The following is a 14,668-nucleotide window of genomic DNA, read 5'->3' on the forward strand; positions in this document are numbered from 1 at the left end:
GTTTAGGGGAGCAATGAGGAGGCTCGCGATCTGGATTGTTAGCAACTCACTAAAACCAACGACTGTGATTAATATTCAGACCGCAGAAAGGAAAGATCCACTGAAGTAACGCTGTCAAGACAGCGTTAAAAAAATTCTTCTGTTAAACACTTTTCAGTTTCAATTTTTAAAAAGAACATTGAAAACCCATTTAACTGATTCCTACATGGCTCATCTTGGACAGTGAAACTAGACTGGTCAGTTTCATTTGCGTGTTCTCGTGCACTAGTCCAATACTGCTGTGTTCGGGTTTCCAGCACCTCAAGAAGAAAGAAAAATCTTCATTTAAAAAAAACCATGAACACTTTTCTAATGTGGTGACAGACACAGACGTGCACAATCCCTGCATTTGCATCTGAAAGTAGGTACTAGTATCTCTCGAATCTGCATCTGCAATTTGATTTCAATAAAAGCACTTTTATGGAAAGCACAATTTCCTATTGTCAGAGGTAACCTGGTGTTTTGAAGCTGGTGTGTGGAACTATTAGTAAATCCTCTGGGTTAGACCTTGTTGTAAGATGCACCAGGGGCAGACTGTTAAGGCCCTGACAACAGCAACACAAACACAGCAAGTTACAACACTGTTCTATTATTCTTTATATTGCAATAGCCTCAACAGGCCTCAATCAGGAATGGACACCCTATTGTGCTAGGCGCTGTACAAACATAAGATATTCCCTGCCCCACCAACTAATGCAGATTGGGTGTCCCTGAAATGTGCAAAAGCCTTGGATATGTGCAAGGGCTGAGTGCTGTCTACACTATAGAATGGAACCAGACATGACCGCAACCGTAGCGTACACAGGCCTCAAGAACAGAAGCTAAAACCAGCGCTTAATCTTTAGTCATTTCCATCAGGGAGCAAAAAAACAGGGATAAAAGAAAAGACTTAAAAACAAAAGGGACAAAGATCACGCAACAGGTGAGGCCACTGCAGCCCAACCCACACACTGTTAATGAATGCCTCTTCCCACCTGTTGTGAATGCTGCCATTCACTCTCCTAGCAGGAGGCACACACCTACAGGAAGGAACAGTTCCCAGAGATGCTCTGGAGGAGGGGGAAGTGCAGCCGAGCAGAGAAACTCCATCCCTTTAGGATTGTGAGGCAATGTGGAAAGACACCTACAGCGCAGAGGTTCTCAGTCAGGAAGGGTGAGGGCAAGTAGCTGGGACAAATGCACTGATGAAAAAGCATCAAGCAATTGCTGTTTTTTTTAAAAGCACTTCCTATCCGTGTTCCCCAGCCTGCCCCCCACAAACCCCACCTAATCAGGGATAGGATGCAGGGGCCAGAACACAAGCATAAGCGCTAGAAGTGCAATATTTCAAAGATCAAATTCCAGTTTAAATTCTACATCGCAATTCTTCAACCTGTGGAATTGCAGAGCACACAGGGCTTGTTCCTAGTTGCAACACTTTGTGTGTTCAGACCTGAGGATCCCAACTGTCCGACACAGGATCCTAAACAGGAAGCTGAAATCCAGAATTAAACACTAAAGGGTAAATCCTCAGCTGACAAACTGAAACTACTCGGAGTTATCTCAGTTTAGGATCTGGCCCTAAATGGAACACCAAAGATTGTTTTAATTCACCTATAATAAATGTCCAGGTATAGGATCTGCATATTGTATTTAGGTGCCACCTTTGAAACTGGGCCTCCAGAATAGAGGTTTTCCACTAGTGAATGTACAGACTGAGCAACACAAACCCATACAAAAGATTACATACACATGAATTCATGTGTAGTGTAGACACACACCATACGCCTACATCTCAGATGTATTTTAGTCTAGCTCTACCATCTACAGATAGACCCAATGAAATCAGTTCTGCAGTCAGTTAAGTAGATGAAATCACCAAATCTTATCAGTTCTTCCTCAGCATCTTTAAAACCCATCCTTACCTCTTCATTCCTATTCCTAAAATCCATGTGTCCATGTCCTGGTCCTCACTTGCCTTGATTACTACAATCTCCTCCCTTCTTTGCTTCTCACCTTGCTCCTGGTCCCCGCCTTACGAGCACTGCGTTTGGCCTACATGACTCCATTTCAAATCCTCTCGCCGACTTTCTCTCCTCTTCCTGAGGAAGTTCAAGCTCCTGATTCACCTTCATAATCCTGCACAACCCTACTGCTCATGCCCCTCTTGCACCAACCAAGCCTTCCTCCCCAATGACCCTTTTGTCTTCTGCGGTTGGCCCACTCTGGTCCTTATGCTTACAGACCCTGCTTTACAAAGAACCACTGTTTCCTTTCTTCTTCAACCACCTTCTAACAATAACCCACTGACAAAAATACGGGTAGGAAAGAGGACTTCAGCTCCACTTTGAAATTAGACATTTGCCTGGTTATCAGGCATATCATCTGGACTGCATTATCCATGGGCCTTCTCTAAGTAGGCACAGCTCCTAGCTGCTCTCAGATAAACCAATGCCCACATTAGCCATGCATCCTTCCCACTCTAGCACAAGCAGGTCATTCCAGCTAGCTTCAGCACTGTGATCATTACAGGAAATCCACCAACGAGACTGGGAGAGGAACATTATCCACCTCGTAAGAGGCCGTCATTCAGATGAGCATTCAGTACACGGGTCTCTTTGGAAAATCCAAGAGGCAAATCTGTGGCATATTCAACCACCTAATTATTTCCTTCCTCAGTCTGAACATGCTCTAACAAAAAAATAAGACACAATGTTGTAGCTTTCAGCACCAGGAGAAACAGCAACATCTTTACATTTTAATTTACTCCCTGGGCAGTCCAATGTTCCCTAAGAGACAAAGGGTGTTCGTGTGTCTTCGTACACAAATATGATTCTTCAAACAATTCTAGCCAAAAGCTGATATTAAATATAAATCTAATGACAAGTGGCAGTAGCATTTGGTCATTCCAGGATTACCAGGTTTTCCTGTGCTATTTCTGCTCATGCATACTAATTTTTTTTTTTTTTTGCATTGGTACATTGCTAATCCTGACCTGCTGCACCAATGCAGTTTCACTGAAACCTAAACATCTCATGGTGACATGTCAAATTCAACAAAGTTTTTGATTGGGGAAATGTCTAAACAATTTGTTTAGACTTTCATTTTAACAAGGTAAAAATGTTTTATTGTGACTATTTGATTCAGTTTGTTTCAACTTTTATATTAAAATAATTTATATGTATATATTACATACGTTAACATAATATAAAAGCTAAACAAAATGAATCAAAACATTTTGACATTACCAAAGTATTTTGATAGTCCCAAATTGAAGTGCCCTGAAATTTTCATTTTATGGGAAATTTCAGCTTTTCAATCAGACTCAGAATAAAATATTTCAGAATTTCCCCACAGAATGGAAATTCCAGTTCCCAACCAGCGCTAATTATGGATCATCAGTGACAGACACCAAGTCTTTGACAAAAGCGACAAAGAGTCCTGTGGCACCTTATAGACTAACAGACATATTGGAGCTTAAGCTTTCGTGGGTGAATACCCACTTCATCAGTCTTGGACAAAATTCATTAACATTTTACTGTCCTGAACGAATGTGAAAATGCAGTCTGGTCCTTAGGTGAAATTCTGAGGGCCTGGTCTACATTAGAAAATTAAGTCAGCTTAATTATGTCACTAAGAGGTGTAAAAAATCCACACCCCTGAGCGGCGTAGTTAAGCCAACCTATTTCCCCCTGTAGACATCGCTAGGTTGATAGAAAGATTTTTTCATCGACCTAGCTACCATCTCTCGGGGAGGTGGGTTAAGTACGCCAACTGGAGAATCTCTCCCATCGGCTTAGGTAGCGTCTACAATGAAGCACTACAGCGGTGCAGCTACATCAGTGCAGTGTTTTAAATGTAGACAAGCACTAATACAGACAAGTTGATTATCTGTGTTATATCCTTCCACTGCTTATGTATTTTAGTCCACTCAAACTTGACACATCCCACAATAATTTTAGTCGGCATTATATTCCCATACGTGATCTGTTTTTGCTTCCGTTTTACAGGGGTAATAAATATAATAAATAGAAAGCATTATATTAGCATTAATAGCAATCCTGTTTGTTAATGCGCATACGTCGGCCTAGTCTTTGTTTCCAGAGGTTGTATGGAGGAGTCTTCTATGGCACAATATTTTGAACTGTTGAAGAGTGAAAACAATTTGATCAGAAAGATTTGTACTGGGTATTAAGCTGCTAGAAGGATTTAGCAATTCATTTGAAACTAAAAATATTTAAAATAACCATTCCCACTTTTAAAATTGCAGCCACAGTACAATAATCGGTGTCAGGTGCTTAGCTATCTAAGCATTTTTTGTGGGTCATATACCCGAGCATATAGGAGCTGAACATACCAATTAATACCACCTAGTTCTTATTTGGGTAAAACCTCACTGTCCATTAATCGACAATTTTCTCTCTTCTGCTTTTGGTTAGTGAAAATTTCTATGGGTTCAAGTGCAGGAAGATATCTTGGGGAAGGGAAAATTTTCACCAGTCATGTAGCCTCCCTTACTTGGAAAAAGGTGTGAACATGAAGTGTGTCTTGCACTAGGCTTCATTATATCTCAGTGTTCCTTCATAATGAGGAATGAAGAGCTCGTTCTGGTAACAACTCCTATTTTCATAGGTCATTCCAAGCTTTGAAGAAATGGATAATGACATAAGAATAACTTTATAAAGACTTAGTTAAAAAAAAAAATCGACCTATTTTATCAACTGTATCCTTCACCCATACTTTTTTTTCTTCCAGAAGAACAGATCCAATTTCCAAATCTTGCCCCTTGTAATAATATAGTTTTAGATTCATGACGGTTTCTACTTCTTCGGTCAGAGGGAACTTCTGTCCTGGCTAGTTTAGCTAGATTGCTCTTCTAAAAGCACTACGTAGTGAGTTGTGGGGTTTTTGTTTTTTGTTTTGTTTTTTTTTTGGGGGGGGGGGGCGCTTGTTTTAAAGAAAATAAGCAACAAAGCCTTTGAAAAAGAATAAAATGGACAGACCATTTATTTTTAGTACATTAAACCTGTCCAGTATCATATTCCAATCTTTAATCCCATTGGTTTCTCTAAAACAGAATGTTACTTTCACATAGCAATGTGATATGCTATATTTATTCCTAGGAACCATAACCATGTGCTGGCACTATTTTCAGCTGTGCCCCCCCGCCCCCAGCTGTAACCTTATTCCTGTTAAGGGTGAGGGTCCATACAAATTTTGTAACCAGAAAGCCTTACTAAATTTGTATGAATTAGACTCCTACAGGTAGACTATGGGGGTGATTGGATGTACAATAATGTAATCTGAATATAAAGCTATATAACTTGGTGTTTAGTCTGGAAGTAAACCTTGAATTTTGGGATTTTCTCGATCTTTTTTTTTAAATGGACAAAGGCAAATAATGAGGCTAGTGGGCAGCCTGGTTTTCTTCCTCTGCTCATCTGAAGCATGGGGCAGTGACAGATAGTTCCGATTTTAGAAAACGGTTTATACATCTTGCCCAATTTACATGCAAGTTTCCAAAAACCTTATGTTTCCTCCAGAAAGAAGCCCCACTCGACCCCATCACAAGCTTTTTCTGAATCTGATTTTATGACAGCTCTTATTCAGTGGAGTGTGCACCATGTGCATTTATAATTCTACGAAGGCAGCCTACAGTGTTCACCCCTCAACAAGTCCTATTTGATCTAGCGAAAATGTAAAGTACCTTTTTCCATTTTAGTTGCTCCTATTTTAGGAGGGGAAAAATCTTTGTAACTTCATGTTCAGTGATGCGAGTCTGTACAATAATGCCTCCATTTTTTATGCTCTCTAAGTTGGTGTAGAAAGTGATATGGCTATGAAACAAAGCATTAAGATCAAGACTTCTGACGGGAAGTGGTGATTATCTGGGACCAGCATGACACGTTTTAAAGGAACCTAATTTTCAGAAATTGCTCAGGAACTGCTCTCTGAAAAATAAGGCCTTTTCACAGGTCTCAAATTAGACACCCAAAATCATTAATAGTTTTTGAAAATAACAGCTTAAGAGCCTCTCAATATAGTATCAAAGAATTAAAAGTCTTCACCCGAGACACGTTTTTTGTCTCCCCTCCCCCATTTTGGAAAAGGACAGTTATAAATTGATCAGCAAAGAGAGCAGACAGCCTGAAATACCCTCATTATTAGAGATAGTCCCTCCAGGCCAGGATTCAAGTATGACGACAGATACAGTATGAGGAAAACATATTCCAGTGTTGTCCATGCTTAGACAAAGGATTCAGACTCCAGGACTGCCAATCCAGCCGTGTTCACCATCACCAAATGCACATGAAGAAAATGGAGTACCGTCACTTTCCAACGCACTCCCTATGGATTAAAACCTTATCCCCAAACCTCTGAAACCAGACTTGCACCTTGAATCCCCTGCAAGCTACAGGTTTGTGAAAGCAATACTAATTTAACACCCATGCATGGATTTTCTGGAAGTGTTTGTCTTCATCCTCCCTCTTCCTATGAAAGTTTTGTTAAAGTGATCCAAAACCCACCACTACCATGACCAAGGTGCAGGTCTTCAAGGTTAGCTTGAATTGGCTAGAGGAGAGCAACAACACAGGAGTGCAGGGACAAGGCAGGCTTTTATACATATCTTAGATTGCTAGTATTGCATCCTAAACCATAATCCTCATTCCACAGAGGCTAAGCACTGTGATGATGGATCTTTGAATCGACAAAACACTAGAAGAGAGATAGGAACAGAGTAAGCTGCAACTCTGAACAATCCATGAACGTAAGCCTCCAAAAGTCGGCACTGTTTAAACAAATCAATCATTGTCCATTTCAAACAGCTAGCGTTGCTAACACCTATTCTTGGGTAGATTTAAAAGGGAGAGCTCACGTGACAAAGCTTGAAAGGTGAAGACATTTTTTATAGAATAAAAAGGATTTTAACCTTCTGTGTTTCATACCCTGCCCAAACAATAATTCAGAAGTGGAGTAAAGGAAGTGGGTTATGGGACATCACTTGGGTGGCTGGAAAGTGGCTTTTGAACATGTGAAACAACAGAGAAGAGGCTTGTCCCACAAGGCCTTTAACCTCCCCAGGCAGAGCTACCATTGGTCTGCAGTGTCATTGTCTGCGAGCAACAACTGCAGTTCCCCTCTTGTCCTTTATTTCCTGGGAAGACTAAGAGTGCCCCCTGCTGCCTTGGTGAGGGAAATGCCTCTGGTTCCAAAGAACTGTTTTAAACTAAAAAATTATTATTAAAAAGAAACCCACCAAAGGATCTAAATCTATGGCAAAGGCATACAATTTTAAACAAAGCCCCAAAAGAACGCCTGGCATTTAATAATGTTCACTGTGAGCAAATTTTTAGCCCTTCTGAAAAATAAGTAGAGATTATTAAATCAGCTGAGTTCTCTCATTGCTGGCTTTTGTTCTGAAGATAAATAATGTGTTCCTAAATACATTGTGTAACTAAGTGAAACTGACATTTTGGTGGAACACTGCTTCCTGATTAACATGCATTGTTCTTAACACGCTTTTGATAATGGGCTACAGAAGCCTTCTGTTCCTTAAAACAGACACTATCAAACTGCTCCCATACCCCCACCTTCTCAACCATGCATGGTTTTTCAACGCCCTTTTAATAACATGAAACAAAACATCTCTCTGTACTGAGCTTTTATCTTTTGGACAAGTACAGATTCCTCTTGTCCCCTGAATATATTACAGAACCAAAAGCCAACCTGGCGCTGTTTATAATTTGGACTGTTGGCCGGTAAACTGCGGATATCAGCTGAGCACTGGCAATTTGACGCATCAAGTTGGTTGCTCTACAACTGGCAGAAAGAGTTAAGTTTGGGACTTGACGGGTCTCGTATGATTAGAAATCCAGGGGCAATTTTCCTCCCCATCCTAAGAAGTTTGAACAACGTTAAGATCCAAATGTTGGGTCTAGACCATTTTTAGGCCCTCTATCACTATACAGTCAAAGTACAAGCATACAAGATATAAGAGCCCCCAATCTTGGGGCAACCCTTGCCCTGTACAAAGTACTTTACACGCACACGCCATTTTATATGAGGTTAATTGTTGCTAGAGAACCAAGCTTTGGGAGCTCCTTAAAGGGCGTGCACAAACTCTGGTGCCAGGTGTACAGGACTGGGGAGGAATTTGATTAGTTGTATGTAAAACAATCCTATCTGCTGTCTGGCCAATTTCTTGGCTCCTAACACCTCACTTTCTTGGGAAAGCCACGGAACATATTCTGGACAAGGAGAGATTTGAGGCCAGATTCTCAGTTATGATCTGAACCCTTTGCACTGCTTAAGAGGTGCAAAGGAGCCAGATTCTGTCTGTTACCCACCAGCTGAGAACTGCCTCAGTCAAGAAGAGTTGGGGTACAGAACTCAGCTCCTGCACCAACTGTACCAACGCAGCACAGGGAACATGTCAGAAGAGATAGGGATGTATTGGGGCATCTCGGTGTGGATCCTTAGTGGGCACATGGCCCCTAGGGGACCAGACACTGGTGGTGTACATTAGTGCAGCCCCAGGTTACTCGAATTCAGGCAGAGGCTGGTGCAGTTTGGCCCTCAGGATGAAGACACTACGACCCGCTTGCTGATGCGCCTCCCCTTCCCCCCCTTCATGCTCCTGCTCCAAGTGGAGCTCAGACAGAGGCGTTATCTGCTTATTTCATGTCATATGTCCATCTTTGCATTAAATACACGTCTCACTTACCCCACAAGTTCCGGACTATTTATGATAGACAGCAAGGTCACCTGCCAAAAGCAGCCACCAATGCCCCAGTGAGTAAATGAGCAGCAGCAGATTTCTTTACCTGAACAGCTCTCTGATTTCCCTCACGGTTGCCTGGAATGGGATATTTCGGACCAAAATCTTGGAGCTCTTTTGCTTCTTGAGCGTTTGTTTTTTGCGGGATGGTGTCACAGTGGGCCTGTAAATCAACGGAGACATGGTAAGTTACACTGTAGAGCAACACACAACACAGACCTCTCTTTCTGGTTCCTTCCAGCTTACGAATCTAGACATTCTGGAGTCCAGTTTCCTGATCAATCTGCTCAATGGCTTCTTATTTGAATCAATCGACACTTCATAGACCAGGTGGGAGAACAGAACAGTTTGATTACAGTTATACTTGGAATATATAAAAATCTGCCTCATTGGTTTAAAAAGATCATAGTCTTCCTATGTGTTTGTGCATTATCTTGCAGACAGGACCCCAAATCCTGACAGGGGCTTCTGGGCTGGGTGCTATTTCAAGACAAGTAAATAAAGCACTATCTAGGGATTACCATTCTGGAACAAACCAACCCTTCCGTTGGTTTGCTGACCTGCTCTGGTACAACATGGAGAAGTTTGTAACACTGGCTAAATCAGTGTAAGTGAAGCACAGGTTGTGCTTTCAGTTTCACTTTTAACTGGTCTCTGAAAGGCTGTAAAAAGCATGAACAGTTCATGCTTCTGTGTAAAGCCATCAGGTTTGATTCCAAGACATGGATTCTGGCTGTCCAAGCCAGCAGGAGGTGGAAGCAATTCTTGGGCCTCAATGTACAGAGTGGTGCATTACCCCACTGCAGCGGAAGAGCTGTACTGATGGGCCCTTAAGGGAAGTCCCATGCAGCTCCCCTTGGTCTAACAAAGATGCCTTCAGCGTGAGGGAAGGGGCACAGAACAATATCATCTACAGGACAGATGAGGATGACAGTGGAAAGATGCTTTTCTTTAAGAAGTTGGGAGGAGAATAGCAAATTACCCCAAAGAGACCCTTGTGACAACTTTTCTAGTTTAGTTCACCTTAGATCTAGCCTCTCTCACTTAAGTGGTGAAATCATTTAGTGTTGCTTTGCGTTCTTCCGATTCCCAGAAGCTCAGTGCTTCCTTTTTTATTTTGTACTTAGTCTAATAAAAGCAGATTCCCACCTCAAATTTCATTTATTCCTATCCACTTGTTGGCCAAAAATATACCATATTAATAGTTATTATGCACACAGTATTAATAGAATATACATCAGTGATGGGAAATTAGGTTAACTGAATGTATTATGCTCTTCCCACAATTCTGTTCACCTGTGTCATACATCCCACAACGCTTTGCAAAGCAGAAATCAGCTTTGGCATTCGAAAATAGGAAACTTGTCAAAGCAAGGATGCAGGAACCCTTTGTACCAAGTACACTTTGGGAGTATTTTCATGGCTCATCAACACTTGGAATGCAGCAATTCAACCCAAGATATGGGAAAATATAGGGAGGTTTTAAGGACAAAGCTGGCATAAACCAGTGGGTTAAACTTAAACTTTAAGTGATAGGCAAAGCATTCTGTAACTTGTAAAAGAACGTAGTATAAATACTACTAGTTGCAACGTGTATCTTTGAAGCACAACTTGTGCGCAAGGTGAACACGCTGCGAGATAAGGATTGCTTCCCAGAGGGAAGGTATGTATGTTTCCTTTTCAAATTGTCCGACTTTGCCTTTAGACAATAAATATGGCTAAAATTAGTTATTTGGTCTCTAACATTTTTAAGAACGAACAGCGCGTGCAGTCAAACAACTGGCTACACCTTTGAGTTAATACACTGGACTAACACCATCACAACTGCTATTTTTGAAGACCTATACCTGATCATCTGAAAGAGCCCAGGAAAAACATTTGTTCCATAAGCTAGGCTGGTTCCAGCGTACCAGGTAAATGTGTATTTAAGACTGGCACTATTCACCACCTGAATTACAAAGCGCCACCAGCAACCATATTGTAAAGAAATAAACGAGCCATTCTGGGCAATCAAGGGCTGTTGCTGCTTAAGTCTATTTGGTGCAGAGAAGTCAGACAGGAATCAGGCAGACTTACTTGATGGCCCTTTCGGAGATCTTCACATCCAGCTGATGGCCATCTACTAAGCAACCCTAAAAAGCAAGTTACAAAGTTTGCAAAAAGAAAGAGACCTTAAAAATGGAGAAGGAGTTTTACATCTCAATTCTCCTTCCTCCCACCTCTCCTTCACCCAAGCGCAGCTAATACAGGTGAAGAGTACACAATACAGATGGGGAAGCAGTGTGGTCTAATGGCCAGGGCATTGGCATAGGAGTCAAGACACCTGAGTTAATCCCAACTGTGCCACTGATGTGATGTTGAGCGAGTTACTTCCCCTCCCAGCCTTTGTCTTTAGTTTGTGGGCCCTTTGGGGGCAGGGACCATCTCACTAGGGGTATGTTCGGCACTCAGCACAATGGGGCTCTGACGTCAGTCGCAGCCTGTAGGTAACTACTGAAAAACAAATATTAGAAGGGTTCTTGGTGCCTCATGACCCACCCACTCCTCCCCTTTGCCTGCGTCACCCATGGTTACCTGGAGCTGTCTGAGGGCTTTCTGAGCATGCTCTGGTTTCTTGTACTCCACAAATCCAAAGCCCATAGGAAGTAAAGTGCCTGTCAGAAAGGGAAGGAAAGAGCCCCATAAACGCTTTGGCGAAAAGCATTTGATAGTGGCCTGTACAATGGATAGGCCCTTGTGACTGGTTAATGACAGACAACGAAAAAGTGAATCAACGCTGCTAGAAATGGGGTGAGCTTTGCTGGACTAAACCTGCCCCAAAGGAGCCATGGGGAATTAAAAAACTAACTGATATTGTGACATTTCAGGATACAGTCACCCTGGGGATGACGCAACGAAAGTTGTACAACACCTGGGTATAGTGGAAATCCATTTCATATGTAACTTTTGTGAATGCAACTAAACAAAACACTAACCATCGGTCCTACAGAAACGATAGCTATGCACATAAAAGGTCAGTGATCATACTGCTTACATACAAATTTGTTCATGCACAGGGTTTTCCTGCACTGCTGCAGTGGTAAACTTTTAGAATGAAATTTTCACCATAATCCAGACACAGGCATTCTCTGGGCATTTCTAACGTGCCTGATTCAGACAAAAGTTACCCCCCCCCCCCCAATAATAAGAACAGGAGTAACTTGTGGCAAATTTGTTAGTCTCTAAGGTGCCACACGTACTCCTGTTCTTTTTGTGGATACAGACTAACACGGCTGCTACTCTGAAACCCCCCAATAATGTATGCTTCCTTTTAGACGGATGTAAAATCTGAGTCTGGAGTTTTGACTGTATTTTTCATCTGAAACCCACCAAAGAGTTCACTCTGGCCATCAAGGAGGAAATACGTTGCACAAGCCAATAAAAAACAATTATAAATGGACCCTTAAATTGATCTGTCGTCTAGGTAGATCCCTCAGCAGAAAGGATGGGCTTTTGGCTAGAGCCCTGGTTTAAGAGTTAGAAGAGAATTGGCTCTGCCACAAAAATCCCATGTATCCATAGGCAGCTCATTTAAACTGCATGTGCTCATTGACCATTTGTGAAGTGGAGACAATATGTCCTTTGTCGTATTTATAGGGGAACCTCTTTGGGGTGAGAGGATGTGTCTCTGCGTACATTTACTGCCCAGCATATGGGGGCCTGAACTCTCGTCCTATATATGTGAATGGAAACGGCTTGTTAAATAATTCCAAACCTGGAGCTCAATTAATTTGGGGAAAGGAACCAACGATTTCATGCTCTCCACTCTCCCATTGGTTAATGTAAAAACAGTGTCAGCCCTTTAGGGTGGCCCTATTCCCACTTGCCAGGCAGAGCCTTCTCCCTTTATTTCCAAAGGCCTCAGCAGCTGACAGAATGACTCTTCATCCCTTGCTGGTTATCCACACCACTGGGGATGTCAGCAGTACAGCAAGTGCGCAGATGTAGAAGCAGCTAACTAACTGCTGCTACAGAGCCAGGAGCATAGGGCTCATACATATTAGGTCTTCTCCAAACCGCTGTGCAAATGTCTTGGCAAGGGAGGGAAGGATTGAGATCTATTTACAAGCCAGAGAACATTAGCTGCTGTCTTTCCCTTTATCACCTAGGTGGTGCCCTAAATTTCACTTGTCCCTCTGAGCAACACAGAAGAAATGCAAACTAGCATAGTCCCTATATGGTCATTCTTATCAGTTCAAGGTTATGTGCTGAAGCATGGGCCATTCGCTAGAGATGACGATGAAAAGCTAACTTGATCTACAGCCCTTTAATTATTTCCTTATTCAGCAAAAATTTTCAACACCCAAGGCCATGCAACTCTTTTAGGAAACAGGCTCATGGTATCATAACTTCAGGGATCCATAAGCAAGGCCCTGAGCAGCAAATACAATGGCAAGTTTCCAAACTTGGATGGCACTAAGCTACAGAAGTCCTTCAGTGACAGAAGTTGATTGTCCTGGAAGGCAGAGTGAAACCAGACATGGTTCTGTCCTTAAACCCGATCATGTGTGTACCACAGATCATGAGCAAACATGGGGCTGGGCAGGCAGATGTGCCTCTGAGGTTTCTTTTTAAAACTGACTGAACTCTTCACAAGCCCATGGCACGAAGTAGAGCCTATGACATTTTCACAGAGCCTTCAGCTGACCCACTACGGGTCCCACCATGGTTTAGAATATTTACCCTTGGTGCATGACCTTCCCGGTTTAATCAGCACTTGATTTTTGGGGCTTACGTTTTCAGTCATTCAACATATGCATTTCTGGGCACATAATGAAGATTTTTAACATCAACTATCCAATTGCCCACACAGATGAATGCACAAGGCATCACCACGACCAACCCAAGCAGAAGGAAATGCACAGCGATTCATAGGAGTACCTGCTTTGTCTTTCTTCCTTGAGATCGTGCAGCTCTTCACAGCTCCCACTTTGGAAAACGTCTGCAAAGAATTTTACACGGTCCTTAGTTCTCTTTGTAATTAAAGTGTAACCCTTTGACAACGTTCCCCTTTTGTAGCAACTGAAACAGACAAAGTCAACCCACAGAGAGACGCGCACACTGAACAAGGAAAAGACACACGTCATGCATTCTATTGTGACAGCCTTTATTTAAAACACTCTCTCAGTAATTATCCAACACACTGCACTATAGCTACGGAAAGCTGCAGTGGTTTAGATCATCGCTACAGAATACCGAAGTACTTAAAAGAATGCTTCCACCCAAACACTGGCTCCTTCAAAAGCTGTCTAACAATTGCCAATTCATTACAATATCCTTAGACTTTTTCTCTTTCCAGTACCGCATGGGAGGTACCAAAAAGTGCCTGTGGCAACCCGGCTGTGTTATATGTGGGCTTGGAAGGATTCGATTTTTATTGGCAAATGTCGGTAAACGTGGATTTCACTGTGTACACACACAAAGATATTGCTATCAATGATAATCAAAACTGAAACAGACGGGCAATGAAAAATGCTGCTTGAGAACTACAGTTTAAGGCCTTTTACTTTGTATATTTTGACGTGTGACGTTGACAATTTATGTTTTAACAGTTAGAAAGCTTTAGCTTTTTGAATCTCAGCATCTACTGTCATTAAATAACTGTTTGACATTACCCCCGCTCCCCCCCCGGTCTAACCCCTCCTATAATTTCCCACAACTGTGAAAGTTTAAAACAAAAAAATGCTAGCAATCAACATTGCTATTATCCATCAAAATTATAAAAAATAAAAACTGAATTCTGCCAAGCTTAATTATATGCTGCACAGCCCTAATGTAAATATAAGGTATGGTGAAGGGATCGGACCTAATTAGGTACCGGTGAATCTACAG

General features: G+C 42.0%; 1 protein-coding gene across 1 annotated transcript in view; it reads right to left on the reverse strand.

Annotated features, from left to right (window-relative positions):
- Positions 1-14,668, reverse strand: part of RBM19 (RNA binding motif protein 19) — a 118,714-nt gene that overhangs the window by 72,647 nt on the left and 31,399 nt on the right. Inside the window, exons 18-21 of the mRNA XM_024108092.3 lie at positions 13,718-13,778; positions 11,372-11,451; positions 10,874-10,929; positions 8,844-8,960 (exon numbers count right to left, since the gene is read on the reverse strand). Of these exons, the coding sequence (XP_023963860.2) occupies positions 8,844-8,960; positions 10,874-10,929; positions 11,372-11,451; positions 13,718-13,778 (314 nt within the window). The remainder of the gene's footprint in view (positions 1-8,843; positions 8,961-10,873; positions 10,930-11,371; positions 11,452-13,717; positions 13,779-14,668) is intronic.

The sequence above is a fragment of the Chrysemys picta genome, chromosome 15 (genome assembly GCF_011386835.1).
Source record: "Chrysemys picta bellii isolate R12L10 chromosome 15, ASM1138683v2, whole genome shotgun sequence".
Lineage (NCBI taxonomy): Eukaryota > Metazoa > Chordata > Testudines > Emydidae > Chrysemys > Chrysemys picta.